We start from the raw sequence: 24,909 nt of genomic DNA on the forward strand, positions 1-24,909 counted from the left end.
AGATTAACATCTTCAATTACGGAACCTATTTTAGTGTCTAGTATAGCTTGTAGAATCTTTTCAAATTGCGTTGTGTGCGTTTGAAGTGTTATTTCCATCTTTTGTAGTGCTTGGTATGTGACCGAGGGTTCCACAGGTGGGGGTGGTGCTCCAGAGTCCATGTTCCCTGGGGGAGAGCGTGGGGTCTTCGGTTTGCCCATTGATTGTTTTTGTAACGGTGTTGTTGCTAGCAATTGTGTTTTGCACGGCTTCAATTGATTAGCACAGCAGGGGTTTGTCCCTTTTATGTAGGAAGCTTGCTGCGTATTGGGTGGAAAAGTTTTTCTGTATTCGAGTGCTAGAGCGCGGTATCCAACAGGGTTAAGTGTTGTAGCGGGAGCACATGATTCATAAAATCGAAGCCGTAGATTCTATTTAGAGCAGGGAGGTCTGTGTGGGGGTGCTTTACTTGCGTAGTGTGCGCTCTATCAAGAATATACGGTGAGTATCCAAAATCTCGGGCTCCTTCAGTACAGTTAGCGGTCTAAATTAGACAGTTCTGTTTTTAAATAACTTTTTATCTGTTGTTTTTATGTACGCTTGTTAATGGTGACCCCCGAGTCTTTTAAATGCGCTGCGACTCAATTCATGTCGCCGATAAAGCGTAAAGGGAGGACATAGAATTATGTCCTTTTGTTTGTTTTGCTGCTTGAAGAGCATGTTTCCCTGCTGTGGTTCTGCCCAGGCGCTAGGTCTGGTACGTTCCCAGTTCTTTGCCCCTTGGTGTTTGTGTCCTGCGTCGTCTCTAATCGGCAACACGATCTGGGTGCAAACCGAATTGCATGGGGCTACTTTCTCGTGTAGTGTCCTGAATTATGTTCAGCCTCGGCGCTGGGAGCCCTCGGGTCGGGGTGCACAGAGCCTGGAGGCAGAGCCGGCCGCACCCTCCGGCGAGTGCGGTTACTTCAGGGGCAAGGCCACGGAGCAGGGGCACCAGTTCAAAGCCTCACCTGCTCCGGCGTCGGTATTTTCATCTTGGTAGCCGGGACAGCCCTCGAGCGAGTGGGGATCGCGGCTCCAGCCTCCGTCCCGATCCCGGCAGCGAAGGGCGGCCTCGCGGTCCAGCGATGCAGGCGGGCCGCTCCCTTTCTCACTCGGCTCGGCCACTCCCAGAGTTGCAGCCTGTTTTCCGGTGTTTGAGGATTAGTGTGCAGCGATGTTGGTGCCCCACTTAGAGCAAGCGGCGCCCTACACTTTGGAAGGGTGTAGGTGTCTGAAACAGGATATTTGACTCAGGCCAGGATCGGAGCTGCAAGTTATGCGGCCATCCCGGTCGCCATGGTTGGCCACGCCCCAATTCACCTGATAACATGTTGGTAACAAATTAATTGTTCTGTAAATTCTGCAAGTTGAGGCTAAATGGTGGAGTGCTGCAGTATCGGAATCAATGCACTCGTGAGATTCCTGTTCTGGTGTCAAGCATTTGATCCTGTGAATAACTATGCTGGGCTACTTGTGAAATTACTTTTTTTTCTCTTTTGCAAGCCTTTTGAATTTCATTGTTTGTTGTTGCCAATGTCTCTATCATTCTTAGGTAAATCTAAACATATCGACTGACCTTCAAAGCCAAGTTAGTGAAGAAGTCGAAACATTTTCCTTTCTGGTCGGGATCATAAATGGTCAGTGGCTCCCAAGTACATACTAAAAGCTGCATCCTCTTTAATGGATGGTTCACCTAAAGCAGCTGCAAAAGGAGGATGTGGATTGACATTTCTTTCTAGGATGGTGGGAAGAAAACTGAGCTATGACTGTGGAATGCAGTAAATATGTACAAAATATTACACTGAAGCAACACATTGTACAATAAAGGAATGTTAATCGGGGTTAAATCATTCAATCCAAATGAGATGAAACTCCAAAATGACAATTTGCTATTCAGATTAACGTAGGACGTACAGAGGTATGTAAAAGCGCTCCATGGTGCTCAAGGCTATGTAAGATAACATGACGATAAGGAACCACTGACTAATCGGCTTGATAAAAGTAATTCTGCACTAGGTGAACCAGGAACCATAAATGGAGAGAACAACTTTAAATATAGTACGACGCCGCAGCGGATAAGTGGGACTGCTGATATGGTCTTGAAGAGATGGCTGGCTAAAACAGAGGTCGGCTGAAACCATGACTATGTTGTAGGAATACATCCCACCTTGATGTTGATGTGGAAGTAGATGGCTTGCCTGGTGCTAAGGCATAGAACCGTATGATAGTGAGGTTGTCTGAAAAACAAGTGCAAACCCCATAATGTGATGTGTAAACCGGATTTGTGGCCTCCTTTCAACATGACAACAACCCGCTTTGGTGAGGAGCCCGAAGGTGGAGCAAAGATGAAGCTACTGAGGAAGAGCAAAAGCAGATCACCGGAGGGAGCCTTTGGACTGAGCTGGCAAAAGCAATACTGAGGCACATGGATGGCTGGATGGAAGCCCTGTGATGTGCAGTTGCAGACCCCACACTGCCAGTCAGAAGCTCTCAGGAATCAAAAAAGGCAGGTTCTAGGTATAGCGAGTGTGGAAATCACTTGTCAGATTTTGTTATGGCTTAGAATAAACAAACAAGGAGACCAGGTTCATCTGAAAGAATTTATTTTCCCACTCCTGGTGACAAACCTGCCAATGGTTCCCTGGCCAACAGTGGTTAAATGGAGCTTGACAGCTAATACCAATGTTTTAGTTACAAGAAGTGTGTGGCTTTAAGGAGAGTGACTGAGTTGGAAGCTTCTTCTATGCCACGTCTAGAGAAATGTTAAGACCGCATTATGCTCTTTACCCCTCTCACTGCCAGCAAGGATATGCAGTATGTCTAGAGGAAGGCTGGTATAGAACAAGGAGTTGATGAATTGCTGCTGTTTAACTTACTTAGGTTCCACCAGTCCTTGGTTTTTTTCCCTTTAATCTCCACCCTGGTCACCATTGTAATTTCAACCTTGCATCCATTTGTTTAGTTTCAAAAATAATAATTATGACTGTTGAATGGACGATTATTCCTCCCCCTTTCTCTTCCTGCTTCAACTGTAATTATTTAGATTAATTATGTGCATACTTTGATGTATCATGTACACATTAACTATTCAATGACCTTTCCTTGCATTGAACATAAATATTTGGTAAATTAGCTTCCTGTATATTTTCCATTATGAGTTAAAAGTAAAAGCCTTAATTTTTATGCAAATGACTGCTATCTGGAATCTTTTCCTTTTTTTTTTAATATAGCTTCCCATGCATTTACACTTTTTATAGAAGTATACATGGACCATATTTCGTGTGTAGCATTTCTTTGGTCAGGTTATGTGACATTGGCTTCTTTACCTCCTACCTTGATCCCTCATTTACAAACTTATTTTTTACTAATTGAAAATGTTCATTGAACGGTTCGATAACGTTGAAATCTTCATATTAGATTTTTTTTTTTCTTTCAAAATGACACATTGCTTTTAGCCTTAAGAACTTGTAGTATGTCTTGGTATGCTTATCCTAAACATTGTTTACTACCTGCTTTTGATATGCGGAATAGAAAGCATTTTGTTTTGTAACCTCCTATCATTTACTCATTTCAGACTGAGGCGAAATGCATAGGATTTTTTTTCCAGTTGTGTGCGTACTTGTATGTTTTATTTTCTATGTCTTTCCACTTAAAAGGACCTGGGTGCTGACCTTACCAAGACTTCCCCAAAACAATTCATGCTAACCAATCATGAAGCAGTCAAGACAGGGCAAAAAGTCAGCAGTTGTCAAGCAGGTGCCTGTTTCTCACAAATGAGTAGATGTGACTTACTCTTGACTCTTCTGAATTTCAAGTGGTCGCATACTGTGTTTCTCTCAAACTTATCCCCCTCCATCTCACGTCACTGTGCTTCAACACACGTGCTGCAAAATGGAATCTCACATGTCTTACTTAAAAGGCATTGCAGGTTCACAGAAGTAGGCATGTTGGGGTATTGGGAAGTGGCATGTGGTGGTTAAATGAGGAGTATGTTGTAGAAGGGAGTGTATAGGATCATTCTTGGAGTTCAGGGTCCCTGCAACGCTCTTCTACGGGAGCTTAAAAAAAATGTGTTCCTTTTGAGCTAGTTGGAAAATGTGTGTGGTGCAATGAGATAGTAAAAGAATTACTTCACAATTCATCTAATTGAAACAATGTACCTTCATAAAAATAAAAAAAATCTGTATTTTTAATTGCACAAGTCATGACTATATGCAGCATTTTGTGTCGGTAACAGACCTTACCCCACTCTGTGTTAAATTACATCCTTTTAGGTTTTGTTTGAGAGCGGGCATGCGGTCAGCAAAATATTTTGTTTATAAAAAAAGCTTAAAACAAGCTTACAGTCCTCCCATTACTTATCACTGGTTAGCTTCCATGTCACTCTTGTTTCCTTGCTTCTTATTAGTCATGCCTCCTGCTTCCTACCGACAGCTCGCCCCCTCCTGCTTTCACCCGGAGCTTCTGTCCTTGCCATGGAGCATGGACCTAGAACAGCTTACTGTTTGCGGCTAGTGTCCTCTGTAAGAGTGCATGCTGCTGTATGCCTCCCCAAACCCCTTCTCTCGCAGTCCATTGTTGTTTCTCCCTTCAGCTCCCTTGTGTTGTTCCCTTCCTTTCCCCATGCCGTCGTCCTACTGTCTGTTGCTGCTCTCTCCTCCCCTTTTGTTTGAGACATATTGGGAAGCAGCCAGGATGTTTTCCCTTTACTTTAAGCCATGTTGCACAGCAGCCCTCACTGCTGTGCAACATGTCTAAAAAAAACAAAACAAAACCTTGACAAAGCTAATAGATTTTGCATAGGTAAAACCTACTGGCTTTGCCAATGCTTGTTTAAATTGGTATTGCTGGGGTCCACGTGGCTTTAATCTCTTCTTTCTGCTAGAAGAGGCTCTTCATATAGGGTGAAATCCATTCTCAACTATAGTGATTATAGCAGATGCATTGTGATCCAAGGAGAGAGCTCAATTTTGTGCATTCTTTGGGGAATGTTCTGCTGTATTCTTGAATAAGATGTGAAAACTCTTGTGCAGCCTCTGGTGCTATCAAAAATTGGTTATTGGAACTCTCTTGACTGGTCTCCCAAGCCTCATTCCACCCCTCTTAAATCCGTCCCATACTCTGCAGCATACTTTGTCCATGGACCAAAAAGAAACAACGGTATTTCATCAATACCGATCAAACTGCACTGGCTGCTTTTTGAAGCCAGGCCTATGTGCAAGACTGTGTGCATTACTCACAAAACCCTACACACATCCCCTCCACATTACCTGCCTAAAAACTCAAACTATCTGGGGGAACACAACCATTGTGGATTGGTGAAGCACTTCTGCCAGGGCCCCTGACATTTCAAAAGGAACGAAATATAGCAAAATCTTTCTCAGGAAGCGTAACTAGAATATGAGAATCCTTATATCTGGACATGCTCACCAACGCCATCTTTAAAACTAAACTGAAAGACCTTCCTCTTCAAAGACGTTTTAGATAGCCCAAGCTTCCCAGCTTGTCAATAGTTGTACCTTTTTAGTACTACCTCGCTTTCGATAGACGCCAATACACATTTGGCTCAAGTCGAAACCCTGCTGTGTTTAGACTAAGACTGCTGTAACTCATTCTTTATAGAACCGTGTGAGAGAAAATATAATTCCGAAAGCTTTGGGGAAAAAGAAAGGAATCTTACAGACCAAGTATGGACTGTGATTTGGGAGAAGGTTTCATTTTAGATTTGCTTCCTATATTGTTTATTTTGCAGTAGTGTGTTTGTTCCATTCTGCAGCCTGGACTAGATATATCTTAAGGTTTTAAGCCTAATAATTAGGACAGCAGTTCTTAACCTTTTGACGTCTGTGAGCTCCCAACCTCAGCCCCCCAGTGAGTCACTATTGGAAGACTGGGACTGCAGCCTAGGCATTTTCTCAGATTTGAACATATACTCAGTACTCAAATACAGGAACAAGCAAACAACAATCAAATACAAAAATTATGAAGTAAATTATTAAATTAATGTAATAATGTTAAAAATTAGATTTTTAATTTTATTTGGAATGCTGTAGCTTTTCAATATTTTGTTTTATTTCTAATAGATGAAGCAATATGCTAGACCAGTGATTCACAAACGTTTTAGAACCACAACCCACTTTTTAGTACGCAAAACATTCCCAACCCGACCAGCTTTAACCCCTTGGGTGTGGGCGTCGGCCACTGGACGACGCCAGCACTACCTCCCTGGTGCGGGTCACGACCAGTGGCTGACACCAGGGAGGGGGTTAATAAATCCTCTGGTGCGTCGCACCCGAGGATTTTTTTTGATTTTTTTTTATAACCCAGGGAGACACGGAAGCTTCCGTGTCTCCCCCCACCCGCCCCTTTGTGACGTCGCGCTGACGTAACAAAGTTGATTTCCCCATTGGAACAGGAAGCAGCCTTGCGGCCGCTTCCTGCTCCGATGGGGAAAACGGCCTTCCCCCAAGTTCAGGAAGGCCACGTAAGAAAGGGGAGACTCTCCCCTTTCTTACGAGGCCTTCCTGAAAGTGTATCCTGGCCCCCGGTCGCAGATGTGCTGCGATCGGGGGCGAGGAAACACCACTAGACGCCAGGGATTTCACTTGGGGGGGGTCGGCCCCCTCGGAAAACTGGCCATTTTGGCCCCCAAGGAAACCATACAACAACTAAAAAAAATAGATCTATATATATATATATATATATATATATATATATATATATATATATAGAGAGAGATAGAGATATAGACAGATATATTTATGTACATGGATATATCTATAGATATATCTATGTAGATTGATATATATAGATCTATCTCTATATATATATCAATCAATCAAAGAGATTTATAAAGCGTGCTACTCACCCGTGAGGGTCTTAAGGCACTGGGGGGGGAAGCAAAGGATCACTGTTCGAAAAGTCAGGTTTTGAGGCCCTTCCTGATTTTGGGTTGGGAGGGCGTTCCAGGTTTTGGGTGCAAGGTAGGAGAAGGATCTGCCCCCGGTGGTGGTGTGTTTGATGCGGGGGACAGAGGCGAGAGAGAGGTCAGCTGAGCGGAGGTTTCGTGTGGGGGTGTGGAAGGTGACTCTCGTTGAGGTAGGCAGGGCCTGTGTTGTGGAGTGATTTGTGTGCGAGGATGAGGATCTTGAAGGTGATCCTTTTGTCAATGGGGAGCCAGTCGAGGGATTTGAGGTGTGGAGAGATGTGTTCGTGTCTGGGGAGGTCGAGGATGAGTCGTGCTGCTGAGTTCTGGATGCACTGTAGTTTGCGCTTGAGTTTTAGAGTGGTGCCGGCGTAGAGGGCGTTTCCGTAATCAAGAGTGCGTGAGTGACAGTTTTTCTGGTCTCTGTGGGGATCCATTTAAATGTTTTTTTCAGTATACGGAGTGTGTTGAAGCATGAGGAGGTGAGAGCGTTGATTTGTTGGGTCATCGAGAGGGAGGAGTCTAGGATGATGCTGAGGTTGCGTGCGTGGTTGGCAGGGGTGGGTGCAGGGCCTAGCGTGGTGGGCCACCATGAGGGGTCCCAGGTGTTTTTGTGTGGGCCAAAGAGGATTATTTCGGTTTTGCTTGAGTTAAGTAGGGCGGCTATGGAGAGATGAAGGGCACTTTTGCTGGGTGGTAATGAGGGAATCCGAGGAGGAGGGAGTGGGAGCACCAATAATGATTGTTGGACTGGGCGCAGGAGGTGCTAAAGACTGTGACGAATGGTATGTGACCAAGTGTTTTTTTGAGTGTCTTGAAAGAACGTGCTGATTGAGGGAAGAAGCGCAGGTAAGGTGGCCTCTACTGTTGCACGTATCTCACCCACACCATCGATTTTGTGACTGTCTACGTAGGCTAGTGTTTTAGAGCAACAGTTTAGCCAATAGCAGAGATGGCATCTTGATGGATGACTGCTGCCGGCACTCGGGTTATAGAGGACAGCACTGACATAGGATCAGAGACTGAGACATCAGATACTGAGACAGCATCTGAGGGATAGGACAATGGCGCGGACCCTGGGAGTGATTTTTTCAGTCAGAGGAGTCCCATTCGATAACTCCTCTTCCAGTACATTATGAGGGAGGTGATGAGGACAGTCCTGCTGTCCCTTCGCAAGCTGTTTGTGCAACTGGGTAATAGTGGGTTATCCCAACCCAGAGAACAAGTGAATGCGGCGGCAAGCAGAGAGAGAGTTCAGCCCCAAATTCCACCACCCAAATCGTATTGTGGAGACATCAAAATTATCTATGGCAAAACAAACTGGTTTTGTAAGGCAGGCACCTGTGTTTTTGGTCCTGGGTTCGGCGGCCATATAGAGAAACACACTAAACCCAAACAATTCTGGAAACTAGACATTCGGGGGAGTCCACAGAGGTGTGACTTGTGTGGATTCCCCAAAGTTTTCTTACCCAGAATACCCTGCAAAGCTGAAATGTTGAATAAAAACTCTATTTTTCTCGCATTTCTGTCACACAAACTACAGGAATATGCTGGGATCCATAAAATTCGTACCACCCAGTGATTCCTCACCTGTCCTGATAAAAACACTACCCCACTTGAGTGCCTACACCTAGTGCCTGCGTCAGGAATAGATCACCCCAGGGTCAACAGCTGCCTCATGTAAGGACCAACATTGACCGTTGTGTGATCTATTCCTGTCGCGGGCACCAGGCCTACCCACACAAGTGAGGTATCATTTTTATCGGGAGACTTGGGGGAACGCTGGGTGGAAGGAAATTTGTGACTCCTCTCAGATTCCAGAACTTTCTGTCACCGAAATGAGAGGAAAACGTTTTTTTTTTTAGCCACATTTTGAGGTTTGCAAAGGATTCTGGGTAACAGAACCTGGTCAGAGCCCCACAAGTCACCCCATCTTGGATTCCCCTAGGTCTCTAGTTTTCAAAAATGCACAGGGTTGGTAGGTTTCCCTAGGTGCCGGCTGAGCTAGAGGCCAAAATCCACAGCTAGGCACTTTAAAAAAAAAAACAGCTCTGTTTTCTGTCCAAAAAATGGGATGTGTCCACGTTGTGTTTTGGGGCATTTCCTGTTGCGGGCGCTAGGCCTACCCACACAAGTGAGGTATCATTTTTATTGGGAGACTTGGGGGGAACATAGAATAGCAAAAGAAGTGTTATTGCCCCTTATCTTTCTCTACATTTTTTCCTTCCAAATATAAGAGAGTGTGTAAAAAAGACGTCTATTTGAGAAATGCCCTGCAATTCACATGCTAGTATGGGCACCCCGGAATTCAGAGATGTGCAAATAACCACTGTTCCTCAAAACCTTATCTTGAGCCCATTTTGGAAATGCAAAGGTTTTCTTGATACCTATTTTTCACTCTTCATATTTCAGCAAATGAATTGCTGTATACCCAGTATAGAATGAAAACCAACTGCAGGGTGCAGCTCATTTATTGGCTCTGGGTACCTAGGGTTCTTGATGAACCTACAAGCCCTTTATATCCCCGCAACCAGAAGAGTCCAGCAGACAAAACGGTATATTGCTTTCAGAAATCTGACATCGCAGAAAAAAGTTACAGAGTAAAACATAAAGAAAAATGGCTGTTGTTTTCAGCTCAATTTCAATATTTTTTTATTTCAGCTGTATTTGTAGGAAAACCTTGTAGGATCTACACAAATGACCCCTTGCTAAATTCAGAATTTTGTCTAGTTTTCAGAAATGTTTAGCTTTCCGGGATCCAGCATTGGTTTCACACCCATTCCTATCACTAACTGGAAGGAGGCTGAAAGCACCAAAAATAGTAAAAATGGGGTATGTCCCAGTAAAATGCCAAATTTGTGTTGAAAAATGTGGTTTTCTGATTCAAGTCTGCCTTTTCCTGAAAGGTGGGAAGATGGTGATTTCAGCACCAGAAACCCTTTGTTGATGGCATCTTCAGGGAAAAAACCACAAGCCTTCTTCGGCAGCCCTTTCTTCCCATTTTTTTGGAAAAAACAAACTTTTTACTGTATTTTGGCTAATTTCTTGGTCTCCTCCAGGGGAAACCACAAACTCTGGGTACCATTAGAATCCCTAGGATGTTGGAAAAAAAGGATGCAAATTTGGCGTGGATAGCTTATGTGCACAAAAAGTTATGAAGGCCTAAGCGCGAACTACCCAAAATAGCCAAAAAAGGGCTCAGCACTGGGGGGGAAACGGCCCAGCAGCTAAGGGGTTAATGGATGTGAGCTGGTATTTTTTTCAGTGTAAATAAAGCATTGTGTGGTAGTTCGTTGTCGTTTACTAACAGCACGTTTTCCATTGAAATTGTGACTAAATTGGCACAAACATGCAAATTTTACTGATAAAACTACATTGCACACAAATGATAATGTTTGGAAGTCTGGATTCGGTGAATATTTATTATTTGTGCATCACCAAATGAATTATCTTGACTTGTTCTGATCCTATTAAAATGTTTGTTTCCATCACACTTCAGAAGTACAAAAATAATGTGCTCCATTTTTTCTTTCCTAACTGCTGAATATGAACAGTTCATTTTCAGGTATTTACGTTTTTTTGTGTTATGAAAAAATGGCATCCTAAAGTCTTTTCACACTCTAGTGTCCTAGCAAGATCGTCACCTAATTCTCTTTAGTTTTCTTTCTCAGACTGCTAAGTGAGAGGAGTTTGTAAACTCCAATCCCTTAGTTAAAAAAAGAAGCAATTTGTTAAAAGACATAGACTGACATTTGACTTCTGTCTTTGAAGCACAGCAAATGTGAGAAGAATACAGAATTTAAAGGTATCTTTACTTATTGCTTGGACTTTCGTGACCCACCAAAAATAGGCTCGCAACCCACACAGCTTGGGAAACACTGAGCTGGACCTCAGCATATCACTTTGTCATTTTTGCTCCTAATGCATAGTTTTTGTTGGTGCACAATACTGCTTCATTTTAGGAAACCAGTCATTCATACTACATTCTCTTAGATGTACTTATGATGCTTCCATGAATCAAACTAACAATACCAATTTCATTTTTAACCTCCAGCTTGAAATGACTTCACATTTAGAGGGCATTTTAAAATTGTGTTTTTTTTAATGGATGTATTCTTTATTACTTTTGTAAAATACATTTTTGTAGACAGACAGGACCCCCAAGTAGGTGGGTCTACCAAACTTCAGCTAGGAACTCATACTCTAGGGTACTAATTTGTCTCAATAATGGTGGGAAAAAGATTATCTGTAAGAATATGGGGATCAGATGCTGTATAGATGCTTTAAGGATAATGATGAGGGACACATCCTGCACCCTGTTCTGTGCAGTTAGCAAGTTCCTTGCGGCTGCATGGCATACACGAATCTGCCAGTTAAAAAATTATTCTTGATCATTATGAGGTCTATGATTAGAGTATTAGCTCGTTGAATGATATTTTGGCTATCCTGAGGAATAAGGGCTAGGTAGTTATGCACTGTGTGAAGAGGAATATCTCTTTGATTTTAGTATTTATGTTTTACTCTCTTATGTATTTTTGGAATGTCAGATATTTATGATTTTAAATTTTATTCTTGTATTGTGTGATTTATGCTTTGATGGTTTAAATTAACCGAATAAAGTGATGTGTTGATGATTAGCTGTCCTATTATTGATTGTGTCCTTTTCCTTTTTTAAAGCATCAGTACACGGCAGAGGAATACCAAGCAGTCCAGAATGCTCTTCGTCAGAAGTTGGGACCAGAATACATCAGCAGCAGGCAGGCTGGAGGGGGACAGAAGGTAAGACAATTGAACATGTCATAGTAGGGGGAACAAAAAGGAGGCTATTAAATACTGTAGATTGCTTATTCTAGGTGCAAGTTCTGTGTTTATCATGGTTTTTCTTCTCTTTTTTTCCAGTCCTAGCAGGCTAAAGGGAAACAACTGTTAACAGACTCACCAGCGGTTTAATTGAGCAAATCTTTGAATGATGCAGATGTAGTCAACATGATCTGTAGTACATGTGAAGCAGCCTCGCACAACTAGAGTTTTTTTAAACTACAAGCAGCATTTCTTCTTTATCTGTTTTCTGCTCTGTGTGATAAAACAATGGGAAAGACCAGCCCCCTAAAGCTTTGCTGTGACAGATTTTTGCTGCTTCATACAGCCTTAAATATTGTCCATTCCTGTTATTTAACTTTATGGGAACTCTATTTGGTGGCCACAATTGACCCCACCCCCCCTCCAGATGTCAAGCCTGCAAGTTCCCAGCTGGGTGTTGATCTGATGTGCTCTAAACCCTACCCCTTTCTTACTCTACTCTACATCCTAAGCCACCCTACTGGCTCTCGGGAGACTGCCCTTTCTCCTGCTTCAATGGCTTCCTTGTCCATGCCCCCCTCCATACACTCCCTGATTGCCTCACACTGACACCCCTTCCCATTATTTTTAAGTCTCGCCTAAAGCCAGCTTTTACCTATCTTTTGTCCAAAGTCGTCTTGTGGACAATACCAAAACAGTTACAGTGAGCTTAGAGTTACCTATTGCTTACCATTGGTTCACTTTCTTGACAGTTATTTGCTTGATTCTCATTCAGTAATATTCCTTCCTCTTCTTGTATTTGTTCCTCCCTAAGAGCATAGTTTCCTAAGCCTCCTTTATTTGATGACTTGTAACTTTGCACATCTCGCATTCAGGGAGCTACTTTTTTTCTTTAGGCACTGCATTTGTGAGTGTATGTGTCTACTCTCCATTGTACTCACCCCCCCCCCCCCCCAAGTGTACTGCCCGCTTTCTCCATTAAATCCCTAACTACCTACCTACACATGAGGGCTGCATGTGTGGTGACGCATACAACAATAAAACTTCTGTTTACGCGGATAAACCAGCACCCATGTGCGTACACATATGAAATTATGCTGTGGGATACACAGCATCGGAAAAAGCATTGAAAAAAACAGTAGGTTGTAAAGGGTGACGTGGGCTTTTGACTGTTTGTTTCATATTCAGCAAACCCCTCTGTCCCCATTCTACCACTTGCCATTATAGCAAGGATAGAAGATATCCTGTTGTGGTCACCCTATCAGAGGTAGCTACAATACAGGTCTAGCAGGTCGATAATTCACCTTTGCCAGTGTGGTGAATTAATGCCGCACCACGCAGATTCACTACATCTTGTACACATAACTAAAACATTAAGGGGGTTATTACAACTTTGGAGGAGGTGTTAATCCGTCCCAAAAGTGACGGTAAAGTGACGGATATACCACCAGCCGTATTACGAGTTCCATAGGATATAATGGACTCGTAATACTGCTGGTGGTATATCCGTCACTTTACCGTCATTTTTGGGACGGATTAACACCTCCTCCAAAGTTGTAATAACCCCCTAAGTTTTGTCTCTCATTGGAATTGAAGATATGTTTTTCTGCACGTCTGGGATGTTCTCAAAACAACTGCTACTGATATACTGAGGGAGTGCCTCTTTCTTGCTACAGCTTATGGCATGTGCCCAGTATTCCAAGAGTACGTAATTTCCAGTGTATTTCCTCAAGCTGAGAAGGGAACCACTTCTCGAACACTCTGTTAATGTGTAGTTTATTGATACAACGAAAAATATATGTACTTTTTATGGTAAAACAGTGCCAACATCAGCTGGGTAGCCTTTCAGTTCTACTGGGAGTCAAAAGCTCTAAAAGTCTTATGTTAAACATAGTTTGCTGCAATTTATGCATACTTCTACTTTCACAGCAGTTTATCATAATTTATGTATATGAAGTACTCCTGTTGCAGAGCTTGTGTTTGTACACTCAGTTTACAAAGCAAGTGCTAACACACATTACAAAAAAGCACCACAGTTTGTGTGCCTTGGTAATTGGTAATTTATAAAGGTTGCCCCACTGAGTGGTGGCATCAATATTTTAATATCTATGCCCTCAAAACAGGCATTGTTTGTCAGCATCATATGGAGCATGCCAGATCCCTAAGTGAAAATAGCCACTACATTTTGCTTTTTGCCTTTCTGGATCAAGCCTTTACAGGATTACGAAAATGGTTTACTAAGCGATATTCAAAATTGTGAGATTTAGATCAGCTGGAAGTAGGGCGGTTGTGGGATGGGTCGAGTTGCTTCCCTTTTGGTGTGGTAATATTTAGAAATAATGTTAATTGTGGGCTTCTATGTTTGGCAGTGTGGATATGGATGACCTACCTACATATTATGAGTATGTAGAAACGTTTTAATAATCCATAGGAGGAAGCACTAGTCTTCAATTTGTTTGGGTAAACTCCTATATAGGATGACCAGCTCTGTCCCTCTTCAGTATGTGAAATGGTTATTTAAAAGTACTTATAGTAATGAGAGCGGTGCCACTAAGGCAAGTTTGAATTGAAATCCAAAGACTAGCTTAAGATATATGTCTGCTGGAAAGCCTGTGTACAGTGACTGACCAACAGGATGTCCCCATGTATCTCAGGATTTACAGCTGGAGTGATCTTCACTTTTGGGACCGTATGATTTCCATCCTACAATTAAAGGCAGATATAATTCAATTCAGCTAGCGCCTGAACGAGTGGATTCTCTTAATAGCATCCAACAAAGATATTCAACAGAGTCACGTGGAGCATGATTGTCAGGTTCGAGACTCACTGCTGGATTACCTTAATCAGATTAATTCTACCAAATAAAAAACACGTGTTCCAGTTTCTTCAGTAGTTTCATATGTTCTTTGAATGTATCTTGTAGTTCATGGAGTGTGTCTCCTATGTGCTTGGCAAATGTAAATTCCTAAACACCTTATCTGGGTGACAATTATCTTGTCCTGTAACTGATGTTAGTTGTAAATGATTTCGTTTTCTGTAGCTGGTTTCTAGGTCAAGTTAATTTGCTCAAGCATTGTTAAAGGGCCTGTTGAAGATGGAGGAGTAGCAGTCAATATGTTAATACTGATATTGTTTGGCAATAGCAGGTGCTTTTAGGTTAATATCTCAGCTGAGTCACTCTGAAGTACTTTTATAGCTTTAGCCAGTGGAGACGGCATGCTATATTTTGTGCAAGGTTTGGATCTTGCGTCTCCAGGGTCATGGCCAAGTCTATGCCAGCCTTTGCCGGGTAAGGCTCTGTAGAATAGAAGACTATCTAGAGAATATAATTGTCTATGCTTTTCTTTTCACGGGGAGGTCTTTCATTTTTAGGTCTCGCCCAGGCAGCGCATGTACAGTCTCTTAGAGACATGCTGTTATCTACTCTGTGGAGTGACTTGCACGCCCATTGCTGCCCATTGCTTTTAATTGGTTCTTTCTAGTGCCTCTCGTAAATGCATGTTTGTTTTTTTTTTTTTTTTTTTTTTTTCACTGGTCAGTTGCTTGTGTCTTTCCCTCCATTGGTTGCTTGGTTTCCTCCCATGGAGACTGCCCCCGTTACATGTAGGCTTACTCTTGCTTTTTTTTAGTATATGTGTTTGTGGGCGCACTATTTTTTTTGCTTCTGTTTGGCTCGTTTTCACGTTTAGCATAGCGACAGGTGCTCCTGTCAAAATGGAGCGCAAGTTCGTCATCCAGCCAGCACTCCCCACTAATCGCAGCACCGATTCACGGCCACTGCGCTTAAATGTAATCGAGCACTACTCTTGTGGCACATGCTTAACGGACGCAGTGTTTTAATTTATGCACGTGCTTCGCATGTTTTAAAAAAGTTTTTTTTTAGACTGGGGATAATCAGTGCGACACCTGCTTCACGGCCACCGCTCTTTCAGCCCCTTGCTCGGCACTGAATGCCTCCGGAACCCCACAATGTGCACCCGGCTTCAGGAGCGCCCGGATGGGGCACCAGGATACCATCTGCATGGGGCCGGCTGCTCGAGCTCATCATTCATGCTGCCATCTTACTTGGCCACTTCATAGTGCTTTTTTTTTTTAAACATTGTGTTAACCACCACTACCAGCCCCTTGCCATACTCAACTCCACCCGGTTGACAAAGCCAATAGTCCACCCACTGGTGAGACCTATTGGCTTTGCTAATGCTTGTTTGATACGTGAAGTAGTTGGTGTAGTTGTTTAGAAGGCAAATGAAAGCCTTTTTTTCCTATTTTTTTTTTTTTTTTTAATATAGGGCCAGATTTACGAAATACTTACTTTGCATTTCCTAAATAGCGACTCCTTAGAAATGGCTATTTAGGAAAAGCAAAATGGTATGTACAAAAATAGAGATTCCCAAACAGAGATTCCTACAGTGTCGGAATCATTATTAGGATATCTCTATGTAGGTAATACCAAACTGTTCGTTCCATAGGTACAAATGGTTGCATTTCCTAATTTGCAATTTCCTAATGGGATATAGCAAATTAGGAAATGCCTAAGGCCCACCCTTGCTGCACCCTGAAAAAAATGCTGCACATGCAAAGCGCACACATGCCCTAGAGGCATGCGTGTGCTGTATTGCACTTTAAAAAAAAGCATTTTGGAGTGTTTTTTTTTTTTTCTGGCACATGATTACCATCGACTTTGAGTCGAAGTTAATAGCATTTCCTAAATGCCCAATTTGCATTTAGGAAACGCTTTGTACGTCTGCATAGGAAACCGCAAATAGGAAATCCCATTTTCTACTACTGGTGAGTAGAAAGGTCAGTTCCAGTTGCATCACGCAGGGCCACATTTCAGTGAGGAATCACTGGGGGCAGGGATCAGCAGAACCAGCAGTTCATCATGGTATCTGGGTACTCTGCATGACCTCGGGCAGGACAAGGGCGATCACTCTTGTATACCAAGCACTACAGGTGGGTATCAGTCCCCCCTTGTAGGAGCTGTGCTTGAAGTGTCAGGAGCAAATAGCAGTGGACAACTTTCCTGGCACAAACTTACACTATCTCCTGTAACATCTGGTTAAAGCTTATAAACTTTTACTCTATACATAGAGCCTCCCTTGCAGTGGGCAAAATTAAGAGAATATTTGGAGCTCAAGATGTGAAATGCCCCAGATGTGGGGAAATGCTGTACATGGTGTGGAGTTGTCCTAATTTGCATGAGTACTGAGAGGGGTGATAAGACATGTAAATTAGACAACTGAGCAGCAGATTCCTTGCTCCCCTATAGCATGTTTACTAGGAGGATTCCCTCGCCCAGCTAAATTCAAGACAACTACCAAATTCATTATCCTGGCCTTGATCCTCGCTAAAGGAGAGGTCGGCTCTTAGCCCTCAGGTACATAAATAGAGTGAAGTCCTTATTTAGTGGGCAACGTACAAAGGAGCAGTACTGTTCCAGGAGGTGAGGATGGGAAACAGTACAATCGATAGTCAGTGCCCTGCTTTCTGACCCTGCCCATTAGGAATCCTAAACTGACTATTTGCTATACAGAGAGATGAATAGTATTGAAACATACGAACACTAAGGCACCACAGGCATCAACGTACAACAAAACGGAAGGGACATAAAGCAACGCATGTTTACCACTGATCAGAAGCAAAGAGGGGGGTATAGTTTAATAAATAGGCCTGAGTTAGGAATATGAATAGAGTGTGTTGCTTGCATATGTTTGACATTTTGTACTGTCCCATTCTGAATGGATTATAGGTTTGTAAGTGAACCACTGTACTTATACTTGAATGGCACAATACCTGAATTGTAAAACTGCCACCTACCTGCACTACACAGGTCACTGATGATAAAAACCTAATAAGATTTGTTAAAAATAAAAAAATTAAAAAAATCAGTAGTCTTGTTCTTCACCCGGGTCCTGCTCCTCCTCCTCCAGGTGACGCGCCCTCTCTCATTCCGGCAGTCACTCCCCTTACCACTCAAAGCCTGCCAGTAAGTTGCTGTCCAGGTCCAAGAGTAAGCATAAGAAGAATAGTGGGACTTGACTTAAGCTCCCTTGAGGCCTCCTGACCATCAGCGACCCCATTCCAGGTCGAGGCAATCAAAGAGGCCTTGCTGCAAAACTTCACTATACTTCCAGCTCCCAAAGTGCCCCAAAGAACCTCAGTGCCTCCAGTTAAGTTTAGACGGTCCTTACATGGTTCCTTTTGTCCCTTTGGGTCCTATTACCATGCCCTGATCGACCTCCCAGTACAGACTTTCACTCTTAGCCGAAGATCCAATATGATACTGATGCAGCGAGTGCAACTTGAGTACTAGAATTACAACAGTCTTTCTTTAAAACTTAAATGTTTGTCCGAAATTTTGTTTTCTGGACCATCAATGGGATGCCAGCAGAAAAAGTCCACCATTTGCAGTAATGGTTTAGGGGACAACTAGAGTACCAGAATTACATCTGTCCTTGGTTAAACCTTAAAGAAATGTTTGTCAGAAATGTTGTTTCCTGGGCCATCATTAACTTAGCTTTTGCTCCTACTTAATGATTATTGTTATTTAGTTTTTTTTAGAGCGCATGGCTATGCAAGAACGGGCTTCCCAGATCTAACAGACCCCAGTAAATAAATACACTGTTTTAATTAAACAGATACGTTTTCAGCTGTTTCCTAAAGCTTAGCAGGTTTCCATACGTCCTGCGATAGAAAGGAAGAGAGATTCCACAGTCTGGAGACCAGAAATGCAAAGGAACGACCTCAGCCTCTTGCTCACCTCATTCTGGGAGTAGTGAGCAGGGAGAGGTCATTGGATCTCAACTCTCTGGAGGCTTTATGCGGGTTGATGAGATGCTGAAGAATATTAGTGTCCGGCGTGTATTTTATCTTGTGGGTGATGCGTGACGCTTTGAATTCTATCCTTTTGGCTATTGGCAACCAGCGAAGTTTGCCAAGAGCTGGGCGAGCTGATTGCATTTTGGGATGAGCCAACAAAACCTGAGCCGCAGCATTCTGGATGACTTGAAGTTTTTTGTGATATTAGGAACACTGACCAGATAAAAGGAGTTGCCATAATACAAGCGAGGTAGACTAAGACCTTGAGCAACTGTCCTTCTGTTTTCCATAGGCAGCCACCTAGGCGTTTTGCTGAGAGCTCTTAAAAGGCCAAAGCATGTCCCTGCCACTTTCTTTGCCTGAGAGGCCATGGTCAGATCTTTATCCAAAACAACCCCTAGAGTTTTAACTCCTGGTTTCGGGTGGAGGCATCTGAGTGAGAGACAGTTCCCATAACGATTTTTCCACCACCATGACCTCTGTTTTGTCCCCGTTTAATTTGAGGCAGCTGGTCGCCATCCAACTGGTGGCCTCACAGAAACCATGTTCTTGGCCGTCTGTTAGATGGCAGGTGGCCACATAACGCAGCCCAGTGACCTGGATTTTCTCACCACCACCCTGCTCTGGAGAGTCTTATTGTACAGGCCTCACCAGTAAGATGAATCCGAATTAACTTAAGACCATTTTCCCTAATATTGAAACCCAAAGCATTGATGTCCACAAGCTATCCCTTGCCAGTTCCAGGGATGATTTCCTAAATAGAAATCTTTCATGTTTGTAATTATGTAACAATGAGTAGGGGCTACCCGCTATTGTCATTGAGCCTGTTTCTGTCTACGAGTTTCAAGTTGTTAGCATGGTTCCCAATAGGATATAGGAGAAAGGTCTCTGGTTATTGGATTTTTGTTTATATTTATCAGTTTATTTTACCAATGGGTGACTCTGACCTTCCTTCCTGAAGGTACTCTCATTGCCCAATTGTAGGCATCCTCCTGGTGGACATATGGTAAATACATGCTATTGCTGATTGACGGGGTCTATTTGAGAGCTAGCTCAATTCCCTTATGATTTTGCCCCCCCCCCCTTTTGTCTGTTTACTTGATTTTAGGTACAGTGCACAGTTGGGTGACATACGTGTCCTCATGCCCTGATGAATTTGCCTGAGAGTTGATCTTGGCAATGAAACATGTCTCCGTTCACAACATTCTCGCTAAATCACTGTTTTCAATTATGAGCCTGGGCATAGAGTAAAATATGTGAGTCATACCGTCTGGACTAATTTTTATGATTTTTCTGTTGTGAGGAAGAAATGATCCCTCTTTGTTTGAGGACTCTTAGATTGGTGTACGCAGGAGTGGGATGTAATTTTGAGAAATTGAGCAATCTTTACAAATGCCCAACATAGGTAGAGATGCTCACTTTGTTTGGGTCTTTCTGCTACTATATAAAAGTCCTAATGATGATACAGTGAGCCAGTTCGTCTGTACGAGCCAACAGGCTCATGGTGATTTCTTACGTGAGGCACTTCCTATAATTTAAAATTTTTATTTTGATATAAGGTTCACTGAAACAATACCTTGTTCCTTTAGGATCAAACCCGACATATGAAATTACTGAGTTGTGCCGGAACAGCACCAATCCCTATGTTTGAAATGTTTCTTAGGGACTTAATTAAGAGTGATCATTAGAAAGACTACTGGGGTAAACGACAATTAGGGCTTTGTTGTTGTTTGCTTCGAGTGAAGGGTGCCCCTCTGTCTGACTGTCCCTCCCCAGCTCTTGTTTTTTGTGTTCCATTTCTTATTGAGTCAACCGACACTTTAATGAACTTAGTTATTTTAAGTTTTCTCCTGGTCAGAAGGTCGATCATTGGGATACACTAAATGACTAAATGTTCCACCATTCTCTTCACTTCTTACACAATCCCCATAATCTGACTGATTTATTGACAGGGAGGTGGGAGAGACTAGAAGTGGACCACTTTGTTCGTCTTGATGATGCCCTGTCACTCCTTTTAGCTGTTGCTCGGGGGGCATAATATGTTGATCATGATTGTCTGGAAATAGGCATTATACGTGGGGGTATAGGGGTGGGGGAATGATGGGTGTGGCCAGCTGCCAGCGAAGTTGGTTGCAGGCTAAGAGGGCTCTTCTACAACTTGCCCTCATCTCCTGTGATCCATTAAATATCCTGCCTTAATTTTTTTAACTGGACCACACCGAAGAGGCTGACCAGTTCGGTACACTGCAAACTCAAAGAAATAACAGCAAGAGGTCTAATTTGGGAGAGGAGTGCTTCGGCCAAGATGGCGGTTGGAGTGGAGTTAAGGGACTAGAGTGTAGCGGGCTGCTGGCAGTTCACAGTGAAGTGTTGCGATGAGTGTGCTGCCCGCCGGCCCTCCAACCTGTGACCGGACCAGGTGGTGCCGGAGGGATCTATGCCGGGGGTCGGGATTGGGACCCAACCTGACGTCGGCTGGAGCCTCAGGGATTACAGAGGGCCCAGTGAGAGCACACCAGGAGAAATGGCCAAGGACTTGATCGGAAGGACTGAGCCCTCGTTGTCTGTGCGGGGTCATGGGTGAGAGAGTGCCCTCCCTCCCCTCGCTGACTGAAGAGTCCGGCGAGGCGTCTAGAACACTGGAGTGAAGCTGGGACCTCCGAGGCCCTGGGAAGGGCGTGGGCTCTGGCCCGGCTGGGCCAGTGCTGGAAAGTGACTCTGGGGATGGTGGGGATTGGCAGAGAGGTCATAGCGTAAGCAGCGATCCTCAAAAGGAGGGCCAACCACTACAGCTCCTCCCCCACGCCATTGCTGACTCCCTGGCTTGCATGCCTTAAAACTTGACCCTCAGAAGAGGGGTCCTTGACTGGGAGGCCTGGCTCAGACACAATGGAGCGATGGGGCTCTCCCTTTCTCTGTCCCAATCTATCCTTTGGGGAACAACGGTTGGGCCTCCACTAGTAGCTCCAGTGACTGCAGGAGAGACCGCAAAGAGGAGGGAGTGGCACAGTGACTTGCGAGACTGCGGTGCCTCGGCAGCTGAGGGCTGGTGCACTGAGTGTTTGGAATACTCGTGGCACCGGGTCATGGTCAAGGGCAAGATACCTAAATCATCGCAGGCCAGTAGTTTGGACAGATATGCAATGAGGATGGGAGCTTCAGGGAGACAACAGGTGGGCCCAAGGGATGGAGCTCGTATGGCGGCCATTCAGGATATCCAAGGCTCAATTTCATCCATAGAACCGAAGCTGGATGCTGTGACGATCGAGGTCAATCTGTGGAGGGCAGATTTTGCGAACATTTCTGAGACCGCGGCGGTGGCAGAAACTCATATTGCGGGGCCATTATCTACCACGAAGAGGTGGGAGGACCAGGTTCAGTCCCCCACCAAACAAAGTTCAGGAATGGCGGCTAGATTGTTTTTACTCCTAAAAAACTAACTTGTACTGCATTTACCATGATGCTCTGGAGTGTGAGGCAGGGTGCTCCCTTTCTGTTTTTTCTGTTTAAGAAGGCTCCCTTGAGCCAACGAGCTCTGGTTGAAGCACCTGCGTGCCAGTGAGTGGTACCCAAACCTGAGAGGACTTTTGGCAACATTTTCAGCAACCCCACAGACAAAGCTGCTCTCTGCTGATGAAGTACTTACCCAGAAACACGTGTCCAGAGATATACAGCACTTGCTGCACCTACTAAGGTGAAAAACTTTAGTTTACTTTAGGGATAAAAAACGAACTTGTACTGCATTTACCATGATACACTGGGGCTGACTGTTTGCTGGAGTGTGAGGCAGGGTGCTCCCTTTCTAGTTTAAATGTCACATACCTCACTGTAGTCTGGCAATAGAACTAGCTAGAAAAATAATGAAATAACAGTTTTAATAGTTACTAAAAATGGAATGCAGTGGTTAAGTCAGATTTAATATATATTAAGGAACAGTAACCTTTAGAAAGTTACTTTTTTCCTGCCTGGCATTTCTGGAGGACGAATTTGCATTTGCTCTACTACTTCTCCCAAGCCAGTAAGTAGCATTTCAAGAAGTGTGAAAACTGCTCCCAGAGCAAAGAACAAAGACCTGAGTGTGGGGAGGTGGTGTTTTTCCTTTGACACAATGACCAGTGGGAGTGGGCTCAAGAACTGGATTCACTTCAAAGAGGCCTGCCCTAACACAGGCTAATGTTAGCTGACACCAGGGCAGGCCCCTTCCTTTGTCCTGCCTGCACCCAGCCCCCTGCCATCCAGACAGGCTACAATCACATTAGGCATCTTTATGACATTACAGTGTCAAATCCTGCTTGGCAAGTCTGCTTGGGTTTATATGTAATGTTACATGGGGGCATGCTTGAAAGGACAGGAAACAGGATCCCAAACAATTCTTGTGTATCTACTGTCTGGTTGCTGAAAAACCATGCTTTGTTCAACCAGACTGTTGTTCTGGGTTTATTGGGGGTATAGTGATTGCCTCAAACTAGGTTTTAGTGTTAGATGTGCAAGGACACTAGGATTACCTTAGTGTACTGCAAGCATACAACCCCAGCCCTCGGACCCCAATTTGTGTGTGGCCAAAGACTTCTGCCATCTTGAAAACGCTCAAAGTGGTTAGTTTTGGCCCCAGGAATTTTTACCCCATTGGTTGGGGTTTGCCTAGGAGTCTATGGCATCCACTATCTTGTGCTAGACATAAATTCGCACCTCCGGGCACCCACTTAAAAACACTCCTGAACCTGAGGAGGACTAACTCTGCTGTGTGCAACCCGGGAATGAGCCCTGAAGCACTGCACCTAAACTCTCTGGTCCCTAGGACAATGAAGTGGATTTCAAGTGTCATAAGACTGACCTCCTGTTAAAGCTACCAGGGCACAACAAGCTAGAAGAGGCCTTTTACTGCAACATCCCAGGTGACCAGTGGCGACTGGACCCTGCTGTTTAGCCACTGCCTGACACCCTGAGTTCCTGGGGGGCTTTAAAAGTAAAGGTGTATGTCTGTTGTGGATTGTTACTCCGAGGACTAAGGTTAGAAGGTAAAATCTTTGCCAGGGCTAACAGGATTGGTGTATCCAAGTGCCGTTCCATCGCAGTCAGCGTCAAATTGTCTCTAGGATCTAGTTTACTGCAACCATTGACTATCATCATGTCATTAGTATTATATTTATGCTTCTTGGCACTATTCCTTCTTAAAACTTTAAAGATTCATAGTTCCCCTTAGTGGATTGTTTTCCTTTTGGTGTCATTGTGTATATTACATTTTACTCTTGTGTTCTAGTTTGGTGTAGGATTTTTATTTTGTTGCATTTTGACTTTAGTAATATTTTGGTTCTGCATAAATACTTTACACATTACCCTGAGTTACCTTGCCTGCTGTGTGCCATAACCCTTAGGGGTTGAGCTCAGGTTAATTTAGTGACTTTGCGGGATCCTCTTGATAAGGGTGTGTGTGTTCCTTGAGGTGGGTAGTCACCCATCCCAAACAATATTCAAATTTCTTACAGTCCTCATTTCTTTATATAGAACGTAAAAAAAGAAAAAATCTCCTTTCCTAAAGGAGCTCCAGGATGAGCCAGTGTGTGTCACCAGCTATCACCTTGGCGAGGAAGGGGCCCAGTGATGAAGCATGTAACCTCAGGGAGTGAGGGTCCCTTTCCTTTTTAGTGAATACCCTCAGTGTAGGGCTACCCTCTTCTTCTGGTGTCAGGTCCCTGATTTTTATTAGGGATTTCAGTGCTTCATAATTTCTGTTCTAGGTATAATGGGAAAAGCTAGGTAATTGAAAGGATATACTCTGACACAACAGTGACAAAACATCTCCCCTCTCAATTGTGCAATAATGAACCACAAGTGTTACCTTCCTCCTGAGATGGTGCAGGGTATCTTTTGCCGATGGGTAGAACTCTGGCTGGATATTTTTGCGACCGCCAAGAATAATGTCTACAGTTTTGCTTTTTGATGTTTCTGAAAGAACACTATTTAGGAGATGCATTGTAGCTGAAGTGGAACAAGGCCCCCTGTACACCTTCCCACCAATATCACTCCTGCCCAGAGTTCTGAAGAAGATCAAAACTTGCTAGGTCCAGGTTATCCTACAGGGTCTGGATTCGGCCAGAATAGTGTGGTACCTGGAACTCATGAGCATAAGCACCTGTTCTCTGATCAGGCTACCACTTCGGGGAAGCCCTGCCTGATACTCTCTCAGCAACAGAGCAGGGTACTCCAACTCAACTCACAGCTCCATGCATGGAGACTGAATGCTGGCAATGAACTTTCTATTTTGTTCCTGATGTGGTGGATGTCATTCTTTTGGCCAAAGGTACACTCCTTGAAATCCATCTGTGCTGGGATAAGTTTGTAAT

General features: G+C 43.7%; 1 protein-coding gene across 5 annotated transcripts in view; it reads left to right on the forward strand.

The window, feature by feature from the left end:
- The window catches only part of RAD52 (RAD52 homolog, DNA repair protein), a 194,007-nt gene that overhangs the window by 91,527 nt on the left and 77,571 nt on the right, over positions 1 to 24,909 (forward strand). For all 5 annotated transcript variants that reach the window (XM_069228112.1, XM_069228115.1, XM_069228111.1 and 2 more), the window contains exon 3: positions 11,624 to 11,725. In XM_069228112.1, coding sequence (XP_069084213.1) covers positions 11,624 to 11,725 — 102 coding nt within the window. The remainder of the gene's footprint in view (positions 1 to 11,623; positions 11,726 to 24,909) is intronic.

The sequence above is a fragment of the Pleurodeles waltl genome, chromosome 4_1, assembly GCF_031143425.1.
Source record: "Pleurodeles waltl isolate 20211129_DDA chromosome 4_1, aPleWal1.hap1.20221129, whole genome shotgun sequence".
Lineage (NCBI taxonomy): Eukaryota > Metazoa > Chordata > Amphibia > Caudata > Salamandridae > Pleurodeles > Pleurodeles waltl.